At 37.7% G+C, this 18,080-nt stretch overlaps 1 protein-coding gene and 1 long non-coding RNA gene across 2 annotated transcripts in view; both read right to left on the reverse strand.

The window, feature by feature from the left end:
* The window catches only part of LOC127946348 (ephrin type-A receptor 3), a 59,678-nt gene that overhangs the window by 14,295 nt on the left and 27,303 nt on the right, over positions 1 to 18,080 (reverse strand). The window contains exons 4-11 of the mRNA XM_052542862.1: positions 17,502 to 17,657; positions 17,037 to 17,390; positions 13,794 to 13,906; positions 11,618 to 11,780; positions 10,114 to 10,222; positions 2,037 to 2,104; positions 1,448 to 1,573; positions 1,125 to 1,310 (exon numbers count right to left, since the gene is read on the reverse strand). Coding sequence (XP_052398822.1) covers positions 1,125 to 1,310; positions 1,448 to 1,573; positions 2,037 to 2,104; positions 10,114 to 10,222; positions 11,618 to 11,780; positions 13,794 to 13,906; positions 17,037 to 17,390; positions 17,502 to 17,657 — 1,275 coding nt within the window. The remainder of the gene's footprint in view (positions 1 to 1,124; positions 1,311 to 1,447; positions 1,574 to 2,036; positions 2,105 to 10,113; positions 10,223 to 11,617; positions 11,781 to 13,793; positions 13,907 to 17,036; positions 17,391 to 17,501; positions 17,658 to 18,080) is intronic.
* LOC127946360 (uncharacterized) lies at positions 15,385 to 16,413 on the reverse strand. Its single transcript, XR_008151074.1, has 2 exons — positions 15,936 to 16,413; positions 15,385 to 15,824 (listed from the first exon to the last, which is right to left on the reverse strand). It is a non-coding gene; the product is annotated as an uncharacterized LOC127946360 (long non-coding RNA).

The following is an 18,080-nucleotide window of genomic DNA, read 5'->3' on the forward strand; positions in this document are numbered from 1 at the left end:
TATTCATCTTGCCATAAAATGTATTAACGAGAGACGTTATGAGGGCTAAAGGAATTCTGTGTGCCTTTGGAAAATCCATGCCTACAATAATGAATGCCTTTCACTGACATATTTGTCATAACCTCATAATTATGTTGCAACAGCACAGAATTAAAACAATTAGAAAATCACTGTACTTTTAATTAATAAGAGAGGAAAAGCTGTACTGCCAACATTAATAATAACTATTTGAACTGAATCAAACTAAAGGCCACCATTAGCATTTTCCATGAGTACGAGGAACTGGGAGGAAATGTCGAGAGGATTAATGTTAATAATTCTGACACTGAATATTCATGATCCCTCCAAAAACTCACATCCAATTACATGTTTGTATAATCGATATTCGTGCAGCTGGCATGAATATGGATGATCCTTTTGTTATAGAGCCTGTCAGTCTAATCCACGGAGGCTTGAAGGAGGGAAAAAATCATAAGTGAGATCAGCAGAGGAAATTAACACTCAATAGTGACCAAAACACCTGTTGCAAGATCCTGCTTTTTTTAAACACAAAGACAATAGTAGCCTTGAAATGAACACAATGGTAACATCATTCTCAATAAGCTGGCAAATTCAGGTAAGGTTCAGTAACGCTATTCTAATCACAGCCAATATCAGCATCTTCATTATCAACGAGCAGTGCACATCAATTTCAGATTCTCAGGAATGGTGATACAAGCAATCAGATAGAGCTAATACAGACCAAATATGCCTTTATAAAATCCACAAATCAGTTATTTTTCTCTTTACTTCAAACTATTTAAGCCAACTCTCACCATGATAAGTTATCTGTGACCTTTCCGAAGACATTATCTTAACAGCTAGAGTGATAATTCAAAGCAATAAAAGCAAATTCAAAGGCATATAGTCATAGCACATTTGTATCTAAGTAGGGCAGAAAATCACTGACATAAATATTGTCATACATTAGTAAACCAATTAATATTCATGAAACGTGCTATTTTGTTTTTGTTGAAGATAAGATTGTAAAGTCCATTATCTCTTTGTGGAAAACACAGGCGGTACAAACTATTCCCAGCAATGGAAGTTAGATGTTCAAATGTGTTCTGAATGTAAATGCTTACATCTGGTGACGACTCCCTCCAGTCGAATGATGTTGGGATGGTCGAATTGGCCCATGATGCTAGCCTCACTCAGAAAGTCACGTCTCTGTTGCTCTGAATATCCGGCTTTCAGACTCTTGATGGCCACCTGGATCTCCCTCTTACTGGGCAGCCTCAGACACCCACTGCAGACCTCTCCAAACTCACCTGGGAGTCAAGCAAGGGCCTGTCAACTAATTGAATTTAAACTCAATCCCTAATTTCATTTCATTACAATACCTGGAGAGCTGTCCAGGTGGTTTACACAAGTAGGGCATGTTCTTGAGTGATTCATTTTGACTTACCGGCCCCAATAACTCTTTCAATCCTTATGTTGGAAACTTCGATCTCTTTGGCGAAGTCTCGCACCGCCTGATTGGGGTCCTCGTACGTATGCGGGTGAATGTATGTGCGGGTTTCGGGAAGTTTGACTGCAATGCAAGAACACGGACGGAGTGTGGATAACAGTCGGATTGTTTCCAGTCACTTTAGTTACCTAGACTAACCCATCCATTTTCCTAAAAAAAGGGCAGTGCCGCATTTTTAACCTCATTAAACATTGTCTTTGGCAGGCAGGAAAAGTGTCATTAGACAAAACACACATTAAGCGACTAATGCGATCAGAGACATCAACAGATCCATCAAAAGCATCTGTTCACTAACCAACAATTTGCTGGAAAAACATGCAATTTCTTTATTCAACCATCCAGCCACCATGTTCACCATCTGACTGGCCAGAAAAAATACTACACTGATTTGATGACATTTCTCAAACTATGTTCTTTGATTGCACTACATTAGACATCTTAAAAAGTTGTGCCCAATATTTTGCTGATTACTCTTAAAAGATTTTAGCTCTTTTCCAAGACCAAAAAAAAAACCTGTGTGCATTACCTCGTCCATGCTGAAACTGCATTTTCTCTTCCTCTGGGTCCTGCTTTGCTTTAATATATCCACAGCGCCTGGAACAACAGGATAAGCATAATTAAAACAGACCGACACAATGAAATAAAATGCTTTCTCTCACACTAAATCAACCAAACAACCAATCCCCCAAGACTAAGAAAATGTTGATGACTGTATAATCAAATATACAATGGCTTGGTCTGGTCACATATATCATCTTTTTATATTCTAGTTTAACCATAATGTATCTTCAGAGGCCGGTTTTCCCACCTAGTAAATGATTTCACTGCTCTAATCCGCTCTTTAGCACCGGGAAAATTCAATCCTTTCACCTCTGACTTTATCATTAACTACATCATTCCTCTCACAGTGGAATCATGAATAAGGAAATGCCACAGATAATGAATATACCAATACACTGGGGAGGAAAGGTGGTCAGCGTAGGACTGATAATTATGTTCATTATTCATTTAATCCTGATAATTGACACACGCTCACACATTCCCTTTTCCTGTCATGTCTTGAACAATAACGTATTGCCAAAAATGTAATGTCCCAGGCTGACTAGCCATAGTAATTATACAGCATGTTGAAATGTGGAGAATGGCTGCAAAATGTCTACAGACTGGCACATTTGATGGGGACCAGGTGGGGAAAAGCCATCCTAAATGGGTTTCTAGAGGACATTGGCTTAATAATATGGGTGAATATCCATTTAGGAATAAAAATGAAAGCTGGAGTCTCTATCGTGCTATAACAGATTACAAAATAAGGTATTTCCTGTAACTGTGGGTAAAGACAGCTAAAAGGTCAACTATGGAGAGGCAGTGCTATGAGTCAAAAGCCTTTGGGGGAATACACACAGAACTTGTTCTTGCATCCAAAACCATGCTAGATTGCAAGGGAATGGAACAGATTGCAGGGACCATGAGTTTTTTTTTTTTTTTTAAGTTATCAGTTTAAATGTTTTTTAACTGACATACCACTTTTTCTTAATGCAACAAGCAGACATATACCACACAGTTGTCAAAAAGTCTTGTTGGATGAATGTGTTGACAGATGACCTCAATGAAAAGTGTAAATGCCCCTTTAGAAAACCTATAATTGAGTGCTAATTGGGTTGAGTGCAATTCAGAATTAAATTAACTATGCTGCCTTAATTCCAGTTCAAATACTGAACTTAAAATGAGAGATGCGGAACTGCAATTAAAATTTTGGTGTAGATAGAATGGCAGATTTAGAAAAGCGGATATCTAGAAAAATATCTAGAATGATAGGACGATAGTATATTACTAAAGAATGATAGATATAATGACATGGAGCGAACAACAGAATGGTGAAATTACATATTAAATGATAAATCGACAGAACGATTGATAGAATGAAAGAAAGACAATACAATGACAAATAGAACAATGGATAAAACAACAAACGGATATGCAGAGTGACATACAGAAGGACACAGCGGCCGATACGGCAGAATGACATAATGATATAGATCGAAAGAACAATATCTAGTGCTAACGACAGACAGAATGATATATTGAATGACAGACAGAATGTTAGAACAACAAAACAACAGAACGACAAACAGAAGGACAGAGTGACAGACAGAACAACAGAATGATATCTACACCGATTTAACTAAATCTAGACTGATAGATGACTTATAGAATTATAGAATGATAGACAAGACAACAGATACAATAATAGATAGAATGACAGAAGGATAGAGTGACAGAACAATATAATATCTAAAATGAGAGAATGATATCTAGATTGGCAGAACAATATCTAGAATGACCAAGTGATAGAACGACAGATGGATAAATGGATAGATGGACAGTATTTAATTCAAACTCATGAACTCTGAATTCTGTGCGGCAATCAGACCATAATGTCGGTGAGAAATCACCAAAACCCTGCAATCAAACCGCATATCCAGTATTACTCCTGGAGCAGCTGTGGAAATGATTATGCATCAGTGTTACCAGTATTTTGGTTCTGGTATTGATTTTATACATACTTAACAAAGCTAATCAATACAGGATACAGGGTTCCTCTCATTCAAGAGCCAGAGCATGCTCAGTTGCCACAAAACGGTCAAAGCATCGGGGCCTGAGGCCGGGGGTTGGGGGGAAAGAGCAGACATGGGGGTCTATTACATAATAGGAAGACTGCTGGGTTCATTCATGCCCCCTCTAATCCGGTCTGTTGCATCTCCCTGTGGAGCTGCGGGGGGTACAGCTCTCCCTTTCAGCTGTTGTACAGGCCCGTCTGGTGGGAGGTTCAGACGTACATGCGTTTCATTTCCTCTCTGCAGCTTTTAATGAGACCGGGGGTCTCAAGAGAGACCCCACCTGTTCATCAGCCACACATACACATGCACCCCCCTAAATAAATGCCTGGGGCCTAGAGTGCATCTGTGTGCAGGTACAACCCCCCAACCCCTCCGATCTTTAACCGTCCCATGTGTGAAACACAGTCTATTAAGTGCAACACACGTGCACAGGAGGCACAGAGCTGGAGGGGTTCGCAGAGGTGGGCCGCCTGACTGAAGCATGTGGTAATCAGGGAGAGTAAATCGACTCTGAAAACAACCCCGCTTGCTCTCTAACCTACCCTGCCATCCCTTGAGGTCCTGCAGATGGATCCCTCCCCCATGCACCTGCTGCATCGCTGCTCAACACGCTGATGAAACACTTCCCCTGCCGCAGCGGGAGATCCAGGAGCTTCTAAAGTGAAGCGTGATCCCACCCTTCAACCTTCCTGTCACTCATTTGAATGCAATATGCACACTGCGCCACTATTTGCATATTCTGTTATAACCGCAGATAAAATGGGGGACAAAAATGTGGCAGACTAGTGTCTAGGACTCTGCAATTAACACATTTTTCAACTACGAAGCATTCCTCAAATAATCCCTTTTGTGTGGTGATAAAGACGTTTCGCAGCCCTACACCGCTTGAAGCCCTTTGTCTACGACCCATTTTCTTTTTCCTTTCTTCTTCTTCCTCTCTTTTGTCTTTCTCTCGTTCTCACAGTCTGAAGCTTGTATCTGCAGGTGACAGTGCAGCGGTGCAGCTTTGTATCTGCTGACAGGGTTCACATCTTTCTCTGTGCCTTTGAGAAAGGGATGTTGAGTGTCATGGTGCAAAAGCAGAGAGACTCTTAAACTATCTAGCCAATTTGACAGAACTATGAGTTCTATGAGTCTACCATAAGCATTAAGAGAAAGATTTAATGGGGAAATGTAATGGAGAAATTAAGGTGAAAGATATTTAGTGCAGACTATTAAGTGGTGTGCTAGTACTTTTCAAAGTGATCAAATTAAAAATTTCAGCTAGGTGGATAATGTGTGTATTTATATATATATAAACTACAAAAAAATACAGAAATACTAAATACCTGTAGCAACACCTTAGAAACCACGAAAAAATAAATAATAATAAATAATAATAATAATAAAATACCCTAGAAACAGCATGTTTTTAGCAACAATAACATACTACATGTTACTACTCTAAAATACTGCTATGCACCTTTTAAAGTCTAGATGTTCTGACTGTATCATTTGCAAGCTTTTTCTTTTGCAGTAATTGATTTTTGAGCCTATATGCACATAAATAATGTGGCTATATAAACTAGATCCCATCAGACAAAGAACAAAGTGGTTTCCTTGAACAACCAGCATGAGATGGTGTATTATGAGCATAAAACACTGTCATTTTAATGTGTCAACTTTGTCCTCAGACCCTCAAACTAGTTCATTACATAATGATACTCCAGCTCATTGAGATAATGAGGGAAAGCAGCTTCCAGCTGGGTTTCGAGATCTGTTCAGCATGTAGCAGACGGCAGACCAGCTCTGGCTTTCACCTGCTACAAGGAAATGCCAAGCCACTGGCATGGTCAGCACATCCCAGTAGGGTGCCATGAACAACAAACAAAATTCAACTGATGTCTTTGCATGTTACCATGTGCCTGTTCTCCTAAAGGACAGTCCTAATTTGGAACAGTTCACTGAAGCATGCATTTGATTTGAAAAAAAAGAAAAAATCTGTAAAGAAAGAGTCGATGCATCTGTGAGCCATAACGTTTGCTGGTCAATATCATGAATCATTAATGACTCATCTCCGTAAGTTTGTAATTTTGTACGCCTTTTCAGAGAAGCACATGGACATATTGACACATCTGAAGAAGACAAACTGACAGACCAAAATAAATCTAATATTTACCAAAAAAAAATTATATTCTGCATAAGCATATCTGACAGGTCCTAGTATAGTCTTATGATTTAACATACAAACAGAGATTGTTAAAGAGTACAGAACTAATAACAACATAATGACAAATCATGTGGATATACTGCCTTTTATATATACTGTAAATAATAACTTTTGATTCAAAGCGTTTCAGAAAATATAGAAAGAAATTATTCGTTTGTTAATTACTTTCTCTTTTTTCGAGGAATACTGGCAAATAATAGTACATCTAGAACTAGAAAATTGACAGTGTAGTCCCTAGAGAAATCGCTATAAACCTTTCCTCCTACCTGAGAATAAAAAATAGATTTACAATCTGGCTAATTGCAAAAACAGGAAATGATAGTGTGTTTGGAGGAAATGGACACTCATAAATTCTAAGCTCCTCTGACAGGTGTTTTAAAAACACTGACGCTATCATTTAAGAAGGGTTCATTACGCTAATTGAAATCCAGAAGAAAATCGAGCTGATTGATGGCACATCCTATTCTCATCTCCAGCCAATGCACATGCACCCAACATATCATCCACCTCTATATTCCGGAATGTTCTGCTGACTCGTTCAGACACATCTACAGCTGGCCTGCCATCAAACGAATGGAAATGAAATTCTAAGTGAAGTTGCATGCTGAGAGTGAGTGAGTCAAGATGTGCTCAGGGGCTACACGGCCAGCAATTTCTGCTTGGAAAGGCACTGGAATAGCCAGATGGAATTGTTCGGAAAAACAACCCTGTTTAACAGCCGAACACGCTCATGCAACCATTTCGGAATGGCATAGTAATTCCATTTTGTGTGTGTACTTCCATGTGTTGCTATATTTCTCTGTTAAACACATACAAATGGACTGACTAAACAGTCACGGTACAGTATCAAACCCAAAGGTGAGATACAGTAATGTCTGCACTAAATCAACCAAACAAGACCCATTAAGCCGTCAGCTGTGCCTCCAAAGTATGATCTACACTGCTCAAACAAAGAACTGAATAACAAAACACATTTACAAGCTACATTCACTCAGGTTGGTAGATTGTGAATGAAAACTAATTGCCCCAAATGGCATCATTTACACAACACTTTGGGTTTTCACTAGAAATGTGGCACTGAAATCTCTTGGTTTATGTTTATGATTGTATATATCTGTTTTCAGCTGCTATATCACAATAGATTTCATCCACCAAACAGTTTTTTTTTTTGACCATTGATAGTTTATGAGATGCTCTCTAAACTAGAAAAAAAACAGCATAGAGAAACAGCAGCCTGCCTGCCATTTTTTGTTCTAATGATGTATGTAGTCTGAATTGGATAATTTTGTGGTGGTACAATTTGATCAAATTGAATCATTTACTCATTTTTGAAGAGTCTCATAGAATATTCAACCATCAGAGAGCAACTTTTATATGGTGTGCACTTGTATTATTACACAATATATCATATTTTCCCCCTTCTTGCATGATTTAGCACACTACAAATCTGCCAAATCTTGATGTGATTAAGTAAGACAGGCAGGGAAAAAAGCCAAAAAGGTTCCTCTGATAAAACAAACATAACCAGTAATCATAAATGCAATAACCCCAATAATGGAATATTAACCAACAATTCATTCCTACAGGAAGCAGCCATGTGGCTTCTAGATTTCATCATTAAACTGAAATAATTTCATCCAACATGAGCTTTAGTGAATGGTTTGGAGGCCGTCCAACCGGAGGTAAAGTGATTTTTTTAATATCAGAAGCTTGAAGTCTTCAACTAGTTTTAACGGCTGCCAGACAATGCTCTTCAGACTTGCAAATGTGTGGGTTTTTGGTTAGTAGGCACCTGCTAGACATACTGCAGCATCTGTCATTGTACTGAAATGTTCCACAGGCAAAATCACACAGATCTTTAAAGTCTTTAAAGTGTGTGCTCCATTTTTAATTGCTTTGCTGGATAGAAGCAGAAAATAGGGGGGAAAAGAAAGACAAATGAAGACCATCTGCCAGCATCATCACCAGCCAATCAGAGATGTTTTTTCCAGAATGCTTGCCAACTTAGAATCAGTAGGAGCCCAAATCAGTTCAAAAACAAAGTTGAACACACTAAACATGCCTAAACTCTTCATATTTCTCTGACCAACCTCAACTTCGGTGTGGAAACAGAAGACAAACACACAAGCCAGAGTTCCCATCGCTCTTGACCAGTGAACGATTTGACCATGATTTGTTCTTGACTATGATTTGTTCCATTTCTTTATGATTACTAGTCACAGAAATAGATGCACAAAGAAAACCTCTAGAGAATTCCAGAGGGAAAGAAAAAAACAGAAATGTTCTCTATTTTAAATTTGTAACAAATTCATACCGGACAAATCACAGATTTAAAATTCTTTGACATTTCCAGGTTTGCCCCGATTGGTCATGAATAATGCTGCATAAATTCTGTCAAAAAAAACTCTTTAGATCTTCCATGACCTCACTCAATTTAAGCATTTGAGACCCTTAAATATTGCTTACTATTCCCACTAGAGTTAAACCTAGCAAAAAACTGTTTATTAATGCTTTCAATTCAGCAAGAGAATCAAAAATCAATGACCTCAAACTGTCAATAATGGAAAGGTCTTACTCTATTAAAGCTCAGCTGAGTTTCTGAAAGCAGTAAAAGAACTGTGGGCACAGTGAACTGAATACCTTGTTAAGTCCAGTATATATAGTACAGTATAATCCAATGCCAATGGACTGAATGCAATTACAGAGTTTAGCTTCACTCACCATTACGATTCATTGGCCTCCACACCACACTAGAAACACGTCATTCGAAATCAGCATCAAAACTGTTTTTATTGCTTCCATGAGGGTCTTCCCACAAGCAGTTGGGTTGGGGGTGGTGTCAACCATGAATAAGACGTGGCAGCATCAAGGTTTTGGCTTGCAGGCATAAACTTGGCCGACATAACACATCCTACGGGACCTTTCTGTCATAGAGCATTATGGGTCACAAACTGCAAAGCAGACGAAAATCTCATTCTGTGTTACAACATACTGGATCACATAGCATCCAACAGTCGAAAAATCCCTAGTAAATCAGCCTTTGAAAAAGGAATGCGAGTGCCGGTCAATACTAAAAGCTGTAACGATGCCAGTCGTTCTGCAGTATTGCTAAAATAAATTATATATATATTACAATTACAGTTTACTGAATCCCAATTTTGGATATAACAATCTAGTAAGACCGAAAGGGCACAAAGATCAGCTCATGTCTCATTCTGACCATTTCATGTCATTGAGAACGGTTTATTTTCTGCTTTCCATCCCTCGTCTCCTCTGATCCACTCTTTCCTTTCATTTCCATTACATTAGCTCCCTCATTCTCAGCCGTGCAGCGCATCTTGCTTTTCTCCCTTATGTCTGTCTCTTCCGTTGCTCTCTCAAGTGTTTGCTTTCATCTCCACAGTTCACGCTATGCAATCAGAGGGCTAAACAATTTTGTGTCCTTTTGATTTTGTGTAAATGCACACATGCACTCATACAAAGGCATACACACACTGACAGATGCACAACAACATCTCATTTGCTCGATTCTGTCTTTGTATATTTATGGTTCCTTACTGATTAAATGAAACATGGTTTCTTTATCCTTCGTATGGATTTGTTGCCGGTTAAACAACCCAGATTAGCACTGATTCATCCAAGTCTGTCTGTGCAGAAGTTGCCAATTAACTGCTTTCTCACATACAGAAGGCTGCACATAGTACTTTGGCATCTGGAGATTTTTAAAGAATAAGGTATGCTTTGAATGTAAAAATAGAATAGTAAATTACTCTTACCATCCACTCACAACAAAACATGCCACCAGCAACACCAGAAGCACCGCTCCGCCTGCCACAGAGATGGCCAGTATGGTTTGCTGGTTGGGATCTCCAACAGCCAGCATATCTGATAGAAAGTGAAAGTAATCAACATTCAAGCAGAGATTATTTTCAGTGGTTTTTGCAATTCTGAAAATTTACCAAAGTCCTGCCATGATGATCGTATAACTGCATTATTTATTTAGTTAGCCCATAGTAAACATATGGCTCTACACAGTAGTTCAATCAATGGTTTAAGCATAAAAGTTCTAATTATAATGCTAATTTTAGGTTAAAATTTATTTACATGTATATGGGAGAGTGCATATTTTATGTGCATGTCGCCATTAATTTTTATAACTATTAACTATTATACAATAATTTTTTTACTATTTTTTAATGCCTACTTTTTTTAAATTAATCATGTTCTTTACTTTTTTTTAAAAGTACAAATATGCCATGCAATCTTAAAATTAATACATTTATATCTACCACTCTACATCCTTAACCAAATAGCAATGCTATTTAAAATATAGTAGCACACTGTAAACACAATTAGAAACTGTTAAAGTCACTTTATGAAAACCAAGGTAACTATTCATGAGTGTTATCACAAACAAAAATAATCATGACTAATATCTTAGTCGAGAAACAGGGAATGGAAGATTTAAGAAAGCATCACTCTTATTATGTGCACAGAATGGTGGAGTGTACCATATGGTACACAAACTATGAGACAAACACAGCGGGGCATCTGCCTACTCTCGGCTGAAGCTGCTCACACTTCAGAGGAACACTGACAGAAAATCTACATGATCAGACTTCAAACACCGCAGCAAGAGAGCAAACTGCAGCGCGTGAGGAGCCTCGTCTACCTCAGGGGACTAACTGAACGTGTATTTCACAGTCTCTTTCAATGCACGCAGTGAATCGGAAATTAAATCAGTGGCGTGTGATGGAGAAATACATACTTGTGACACAGGTTGCAGTTTGGCTGAAACAAATGTCCTTAAAAATTTGGAGATTTTGTGCTGTGAGTGAGAAATTAAGGGTTTTGTGGGACATACACAGTCTACAAAATCAAGGACACTGTAAATGGGTTTCTACACCACAAAGCAATGTGCTTAAAATCATCTTAATTATGGTACAATCACAGGCTTCCTTACAATTTAATAGTCATTTTATGAGCTTATTAAATTCTTAATAATTTCAGATGTGCAGTGACAGGATGAATAAGTGTTTTGTGTAAAGAAATTGGACTTTGGCATGGCTGATATTGAAAAATCAGCATCCAGGAGCAGAACTGTCCATTTTATCAGGAACATTTTAGGGTCCGATTTTACAGTCCGTTCCCTGAGACTGGAAAAAACATTTTGGCTAATCATCAGAAGTTCAGAAGGGCTTCACTTCACTGTTGAAAGCAAGAGATCTTAAACAGGTAAAACATTTCTGGTTGATTTATAAAGGATGGTTTTCCACTCACCTTCATGGCTTGTCTCCAACTCAATCTCTCCCCTGTAGTTCCCATAGCCTCCATCCGTCCGGGCTCGAATCCTGAAGATGTATGTGGTCCCTGGCTTGAGTCCATCCACAGTCATACTGTTGGATTTGGTCTTCAGCACAGTGTAGTTCTGATCCTGCTGGTTCTATAGTAGGAAAGAATAGAATAATAAGTGAACAAGGCTCCTTTCAATGAAGACCGATGTCTTGAACACTTACAATAATCCATGAATCCCTTCCTGTCCTGCAAACCCCAGTAGGCTGCATGAACTTTGTTGAATCATCCATAATATATCAGCTCACATTCACAGAAATAAACAAAGAACAAGAACAATACATGCAGCCTGGATTCAAATCCATTAACTGCCAATAACGATTAGCTCGGATGGAATTTAGTGCTCATTCAAGCACCTCCTGCTAATGGCTATCACAATGCTTTTCACATAGACGGATTGAACTGAAAAGAAACCGCAGATTTCGGCATTGTTTTTTAAGGGCCTAACAGCTTTTCAGCTTCCAGTAACTGGTATTTATCCAGATAAATGACATCAATCCAGTCGACTAGGAGCTGTCGCCTCATTGTCCAATTCTCACTGTCCAGTACTAAGGAGAATTCCATATAGTGAGTTCATGTTAATATTTCACAGCTTATCGATATCCATTCATCTTCCTTCATGTAAGCCCTTCGCAAAAAAGGCACATGGCAGCTCGTTTAAGGAAATCTAACGTTCCAATCAGGAACGCCACGCCCTGCAAGAGAGGGATAGTCTTATTTCCTGTGGTGCTATTAAATCCAAGATGGGCCAAACAGGCGGCATCAAACGGATCGTGGACACAGTGGCAGCCAAGCATGTCCATCTGTGCGCTCCATCGAAAAGCCACATAGCCCATAATCACCTGAATAAATCATAATAATTACCCATCACCCTGTCTTTATGCCATACTGCCAAGTACAGTGGTATGGGAGGGATCGCAACAAATAACTGCTCGAAATCACTTACCTTGTGTATAGAAATGTCACTGCAGAAAGTAGTTCACACTAGATATGCGCGATACATCAGTACAATATCAGATCAGTGATATTGGAGATATTTTTAATTGTGCACGCTCATGTCTGCTATTTTTACATTTTTATTACAACTGATTTAAAATTGTATTTGTATTATTTTTTTAATTATTAAATTATAATTTTTATTTACACAATAGTATATTATTTTAAGGTAATAGAATGGAAATATACTTTTAATATTATATTGGAATGCTAATATATATTTATATGTTATAGGCCATAATATGAGTATACCCCAGTGCAGAAAAATGGTGACAAAAACTTAGAATCTGACATTTTAGAATCTGGACGTAAAATATATATATATATTGTTATATAAATGAATATCTGCCGGTTAGGGCAGAAAAATTTAGAATAACACATTTTCCAAGTGTTTTAAGTACCATTTCAATATATATTTAATATATTTAATATAACAATATAAATTGTATATATATTTATCAGTTACATGCCATAAAGTAAGTAGATGACATGCTACTGCAGAAAAAGAAAAAAACTGTCTTATTATGTAGTACAACACATTTAGTATTCAGACCCAATTCCCAACAATATTGGACTCTTTTTATGACATTACATACTTGACGTGTCTCAAATGAAGACATCAGAAAAACTACTTGAACTCAGATTTGATCATATGGAATGAGAATCTTATTTTAATCAGATTTCAAACCACATATGGACAAGGTTTTAATGGGATTTCAAACATAATCACATGTGGATGTGCAAATATATCAGATTTCATGTATTTTTGGGGGTTGTTTAGCCTATAAAAACTAAATCGGTTTGAGCTGGATGAAGTAAAAAATTTATTTTTGCTTCCTGTCTGAACAAATCCTCTGTAATTTTTCTCAGGAGAATAATGTCATCAAGTCTAAAATTTGACAACCTCAAAGGGTTTTGGCAGACAGGAGATCCATGGATATTAACTGGGACCGAATGAAGCATGTCTGTGTTAACATTACAGCCTCTCCCCAGGGTGTGATAAAAGTGAGCTGCCATATGCCCAATCAGTGCAAGAAGGACTCCTGGACATAGGGCCAAAAGGTCAGGGAGATCAGTGTACACTGAAGAAAAGACCAAAGTGTTTAACCTTTTCATAATAGGTGACTTCATATTCCACCACGGTCCCATCGGCAGGTTCTGGACCCTGCCATGCCAGCGTTACACTGTCGGTGCCCTTCCTTTCCTTTAAGATGACGCTCACTGAAAAAAAGAGAGAGAGATGAATTGAGATTGATTTCCATGTAAAAAAGGAGGATTAATTACACTTCTAATTAAAGAGTATGAGACGGCTGACAGAGCGCGTCGTGTCTTTTTTGGGAGTGATAAATTATTCTGCGAGTCATTTTCACCCCATACTACATACTGCACCTCAGCCCTTTCATTCGTGCAATAGCAGTTCACGAGCCGCCCTGAGCAGAAAGAGGGAGAGAGAGAGAGAGACAGAGGTGCTAATGATGGTGTCAGATTGAGAGTACAAACGAGGGCCTCCAGGTTTGGGCCCCGGCAGCTAGTGATGAATGAAGGAGCTACGGTTTCGATCTTTAATGAGCTGTGTGAGTCTTAACTCTGCCTGCTCTGATCTGACACAGTGACACCGTTAACTGCAGTACGCACACAAACACTCTTAAAGTGATAAACAAACAGCTACACTGATATCTCAGCATGTGTTTGGTTCGCAGATAAAGAACAGACATGCTTCAGTTCAGAGTAATGAAAAGGAAAGTGTCTCAAAACATCACAGGAAATGATGTAGAAGGGGAGTTAAAATATTAGGAACAGGAACATTATGTATTTATATACAGACTATATGATATGACCATTATGTGAACAACTCAATCTAAATATAAATATGGTCAGTAATAATAATAATAATAATAATAATAATAATAAACTGATAGAACCTGATCCTTTTTTGCACAAAAATTTTGGGTCAGTAAAATTTTTCATGTTTTTGAAAGTAGTTTCTTATGTTCACCAAGGCTGCATTTATTTTATCAACACAGCAATATTGCGAAATATTACTATTAAAATTACGCTTTTCTATTTTAATATATTTTAAAATGCTATTTATTCCTGTGATGACAAAGCTGAAATTTCTGCATCATTACTCCAGTCTTCCATGTTGGGCTGTGTGATATATATAAAAAAAAAAGTGATAGATGATAACTTACGATATCGCGATACGATATTGCTTAAAGTGTGAAAAAGCAATTTCAATTATATTTTAAAATATTTAAAATGAAAATTATGTATCCAATTTGTTTCACATTCTTTCTTGGAAAAGAAAGAATCCCTACACTTTCTGAAAGTGACCAGAGGTGTTTTAACAGTACATAATTTTTTTTTTTAATTTTAACATCAATTTGAATATACAAAAACAAAAATTTATGACACTAATTTTATAACATTGTCACTTCGCTTTCCATACATTGACTATTTTTTCATAAACCAAAGCAAAAACTATAGTCTGAGAAAGTTCAAACATGATTAAAGGCAAGTGAACAGTCAAAAGAAAGGGGGGGGGGGGGGGGGGGCAATACACAATTTACAAACACAGATTAAATAAACAGTAGTATTAAGATACACAAAATTAATAAGTGTAAGTGTAAAATAACAATGCATTGTGTTCACTGAATTGAATTTAATGAATTAAATTTAAATTAATCTTTGTTATAGCCTTTTTGTTGTCATTAGTGACATATTCAGCAGCACATATTTAGGGGCTACTGTCCCTTTAAATCCAACTGCACAGATCCAGTATAATGATACACATACAATTTCTTTCTCAGCTGTTTGAGAGTGGTTTTCAGTTATATATTCATATATGTAGCATTATAACACTGTAACACAGTTCGTAGTCACGGAAGGAGGAGGCGAGAACCGGCAAACATTCTAAATAAAACTTTAATAACAAAACAGCGCAACAGCCCCTCAGGGACGACTGTTGTGCACAAACAGAACCAGGCCTGATCCTCTCTCGTCTTGCTCTGCCAACACTCCTCCTTTTATCATTCTGGAGCTCCTCTGTGGGACTCGAGACCAGTGAGTGGCGCAGGTGTCGCTCATCATCACTTTCACTCCACCGGCCCACTCATCACAAACACTCTGCATTCAGTTCCTATGAAGTCGTGAATCTGTCAGCTTTATTTGATGTATTCATCACTTTATATCCCCAAACAATTTGCATTTCTAAATAATCTGTTAAATATTCGGGCTATCTTTCACACACCTGTCGATGATGAAAGATGTGCGCTGAAACATCAGTCAATATCCGCAAAACATGCAAAACAAGCACTACATCATCCCAGAAGTCTCCTCTCCACACACGGTGGATTGTATCTTGAATATTTCAAGCAGTGGGGACCAGAGGCCAAGCGCTCAAAATACAGGCCAATCAGAGTTACGTATACCTCAATCAGTCCCCGCCCATTAGTGGCGTCTCCACGGTTACAGGCATGTCAGCTCTCATAAGAGCGAAGGGCTGTTGATTTGGGCATCCTGGGTAACTCTCCTCTCAGGCTTCTCATTACGCTGCCTCTCGCTTCTGCCTGTCTAGCTCATTCTCTTGTTCTCCGAGGGGCTGAATCATTAACCACAGGATCAGGAGAGCTCGTCCCTCCTCTCGACCAATGACAGGCTTCGAGGCGCTCAGAGTGCAGGTTTAAAGGTCAGACGGGGTAGAAGAGGAGCCCACTGAAGCGCAGCGATGTTAAATTCAAAAGCAGGAAACAGGAGACTAAATTTGTGACTATAGCTTCAGCGAATTTAAGAGCACAAGCAGAAAAATCTGTACTTGAGTACATTTAAAGCTATTGAAAGACACTGAATACAGCATAACCCTGACCCTTCTGACAGAGTTACAAAATATACCTACGTCATGTATCATGCCATTTATTTTGTATGAATCAAATGAAAAGGCCCAAAAAAGGAAATACATATTGTATGTCCTTGTAAAATGTTCATAACATTTAGAACAAATGTTTTCAGGCTTTTGATGCCAAGGTCCTTCATGCATAACCACCACTACCCCTTCATTCATAATTATATTTATGATTACATTTGCAATTATTTATATATTAAAATACTACTTTATATTTAAATTACTACATTAATATTCTGTATTATATATTATATTGTTGATATTATAAACCAATAATATACCAATATACCAATATATATATATATATATATATATATATATATATATATATATATATATATATATATATATATATATATATATAAAATTAGCTTAGAAAATCAGAGGCTACTAATGAACAGAAAAATCGTTTAATGAGGAAACACAGAATGTAGACGTGTGACATCTCACCTGTCTGGCTGGTTGTGACGTTGACGGACACTAGTTGACGTGGACTGGGGCTGAGGTCTGACACTCCGTTAAGGGCTTCGATGCTGAAGGTGTAATTGTTGTGAGGCTGCAGTTCTGTGACAAGAACTCTGGGGTGGATCAAGCCAAACTGCCTGGGGTTGAAATGTGGACCGCTGCCACAGGGTACACACCTCTCACGGTCTCCCCCAGCCCCTGCTTCTCCAGAGCACTTCCTGCAGTGGACACTGTAGGTGACATCTCCACGTCCACCACTTTCACGAGGAGGACTCCATTCTAGAGTGACTGCAGTCTCGTTCACCATGGAAATAGGATTGCCAGGTGCCGAAGGTGGTCCTGATGGACGTACACACAAGTAAAGCACATCAATTGTGCACTTATCCAAATAATATCTTGACAATAAAATAAACACAATAATGAACTGGATGCCACAAAGACCCTGCTTACTCGTGCATGCCATGGAGCGAGGGTCTGATTTGGCCCTGTAGAAGCCTCTCTCACACACACACTCTGAGGCCTTGTCCTGGTGAGAGTAGCTGTGTGGGGGGCACTTCACGCAGTACGCATCCATAGCGGAGGCCTTGTAGAAACCTGAACGACATGCTATCAATAAGAAAAAAAATACAATTATTTCATTTATTTATATTCAGAAATATTTGCATTATAATAAATGACCCAATTTATAAATCACATAAAAAAGTACAGATTATACATAAATTTAAAATCCTAAATGTTATGAAATTATTCAATTAAATCTTAAATTGTATGTATATATATATATATATATATATATATATATATATATATATATATATATATATATATATATATATATATGTATATGCATATATTTTTATATAAAATATATCTTAATTCAGAAATATAATTACAATAACGGAATTATTTCTTGAGAGAAAATGTTATAACAACTATAATAAAATTACATAAATGCATAGATATTTTTGTATATAATAATATCTATCTATCTATCTCTCTAGAAAAGACTCTTCTGAAAAGGGAAATAAA

The sequence above is a fragment of the Carassius gibelio genome, chromosome A24 (assembly GCF_023724105.1).
Source record: "Carassius gibelio isolate Cgi1373 ecotype wild population from Czech Republic chromosome A24, carGib1.2-hapl.c, whole genome shotgun sequence".
In the NCBI taxonomy this organism is placed as follows: Eukaryota; Metazoa; Chordata; class Actinopteri; order Cypriniformes; family Cyprinidae; genus Carassius; species Carassius gibelio.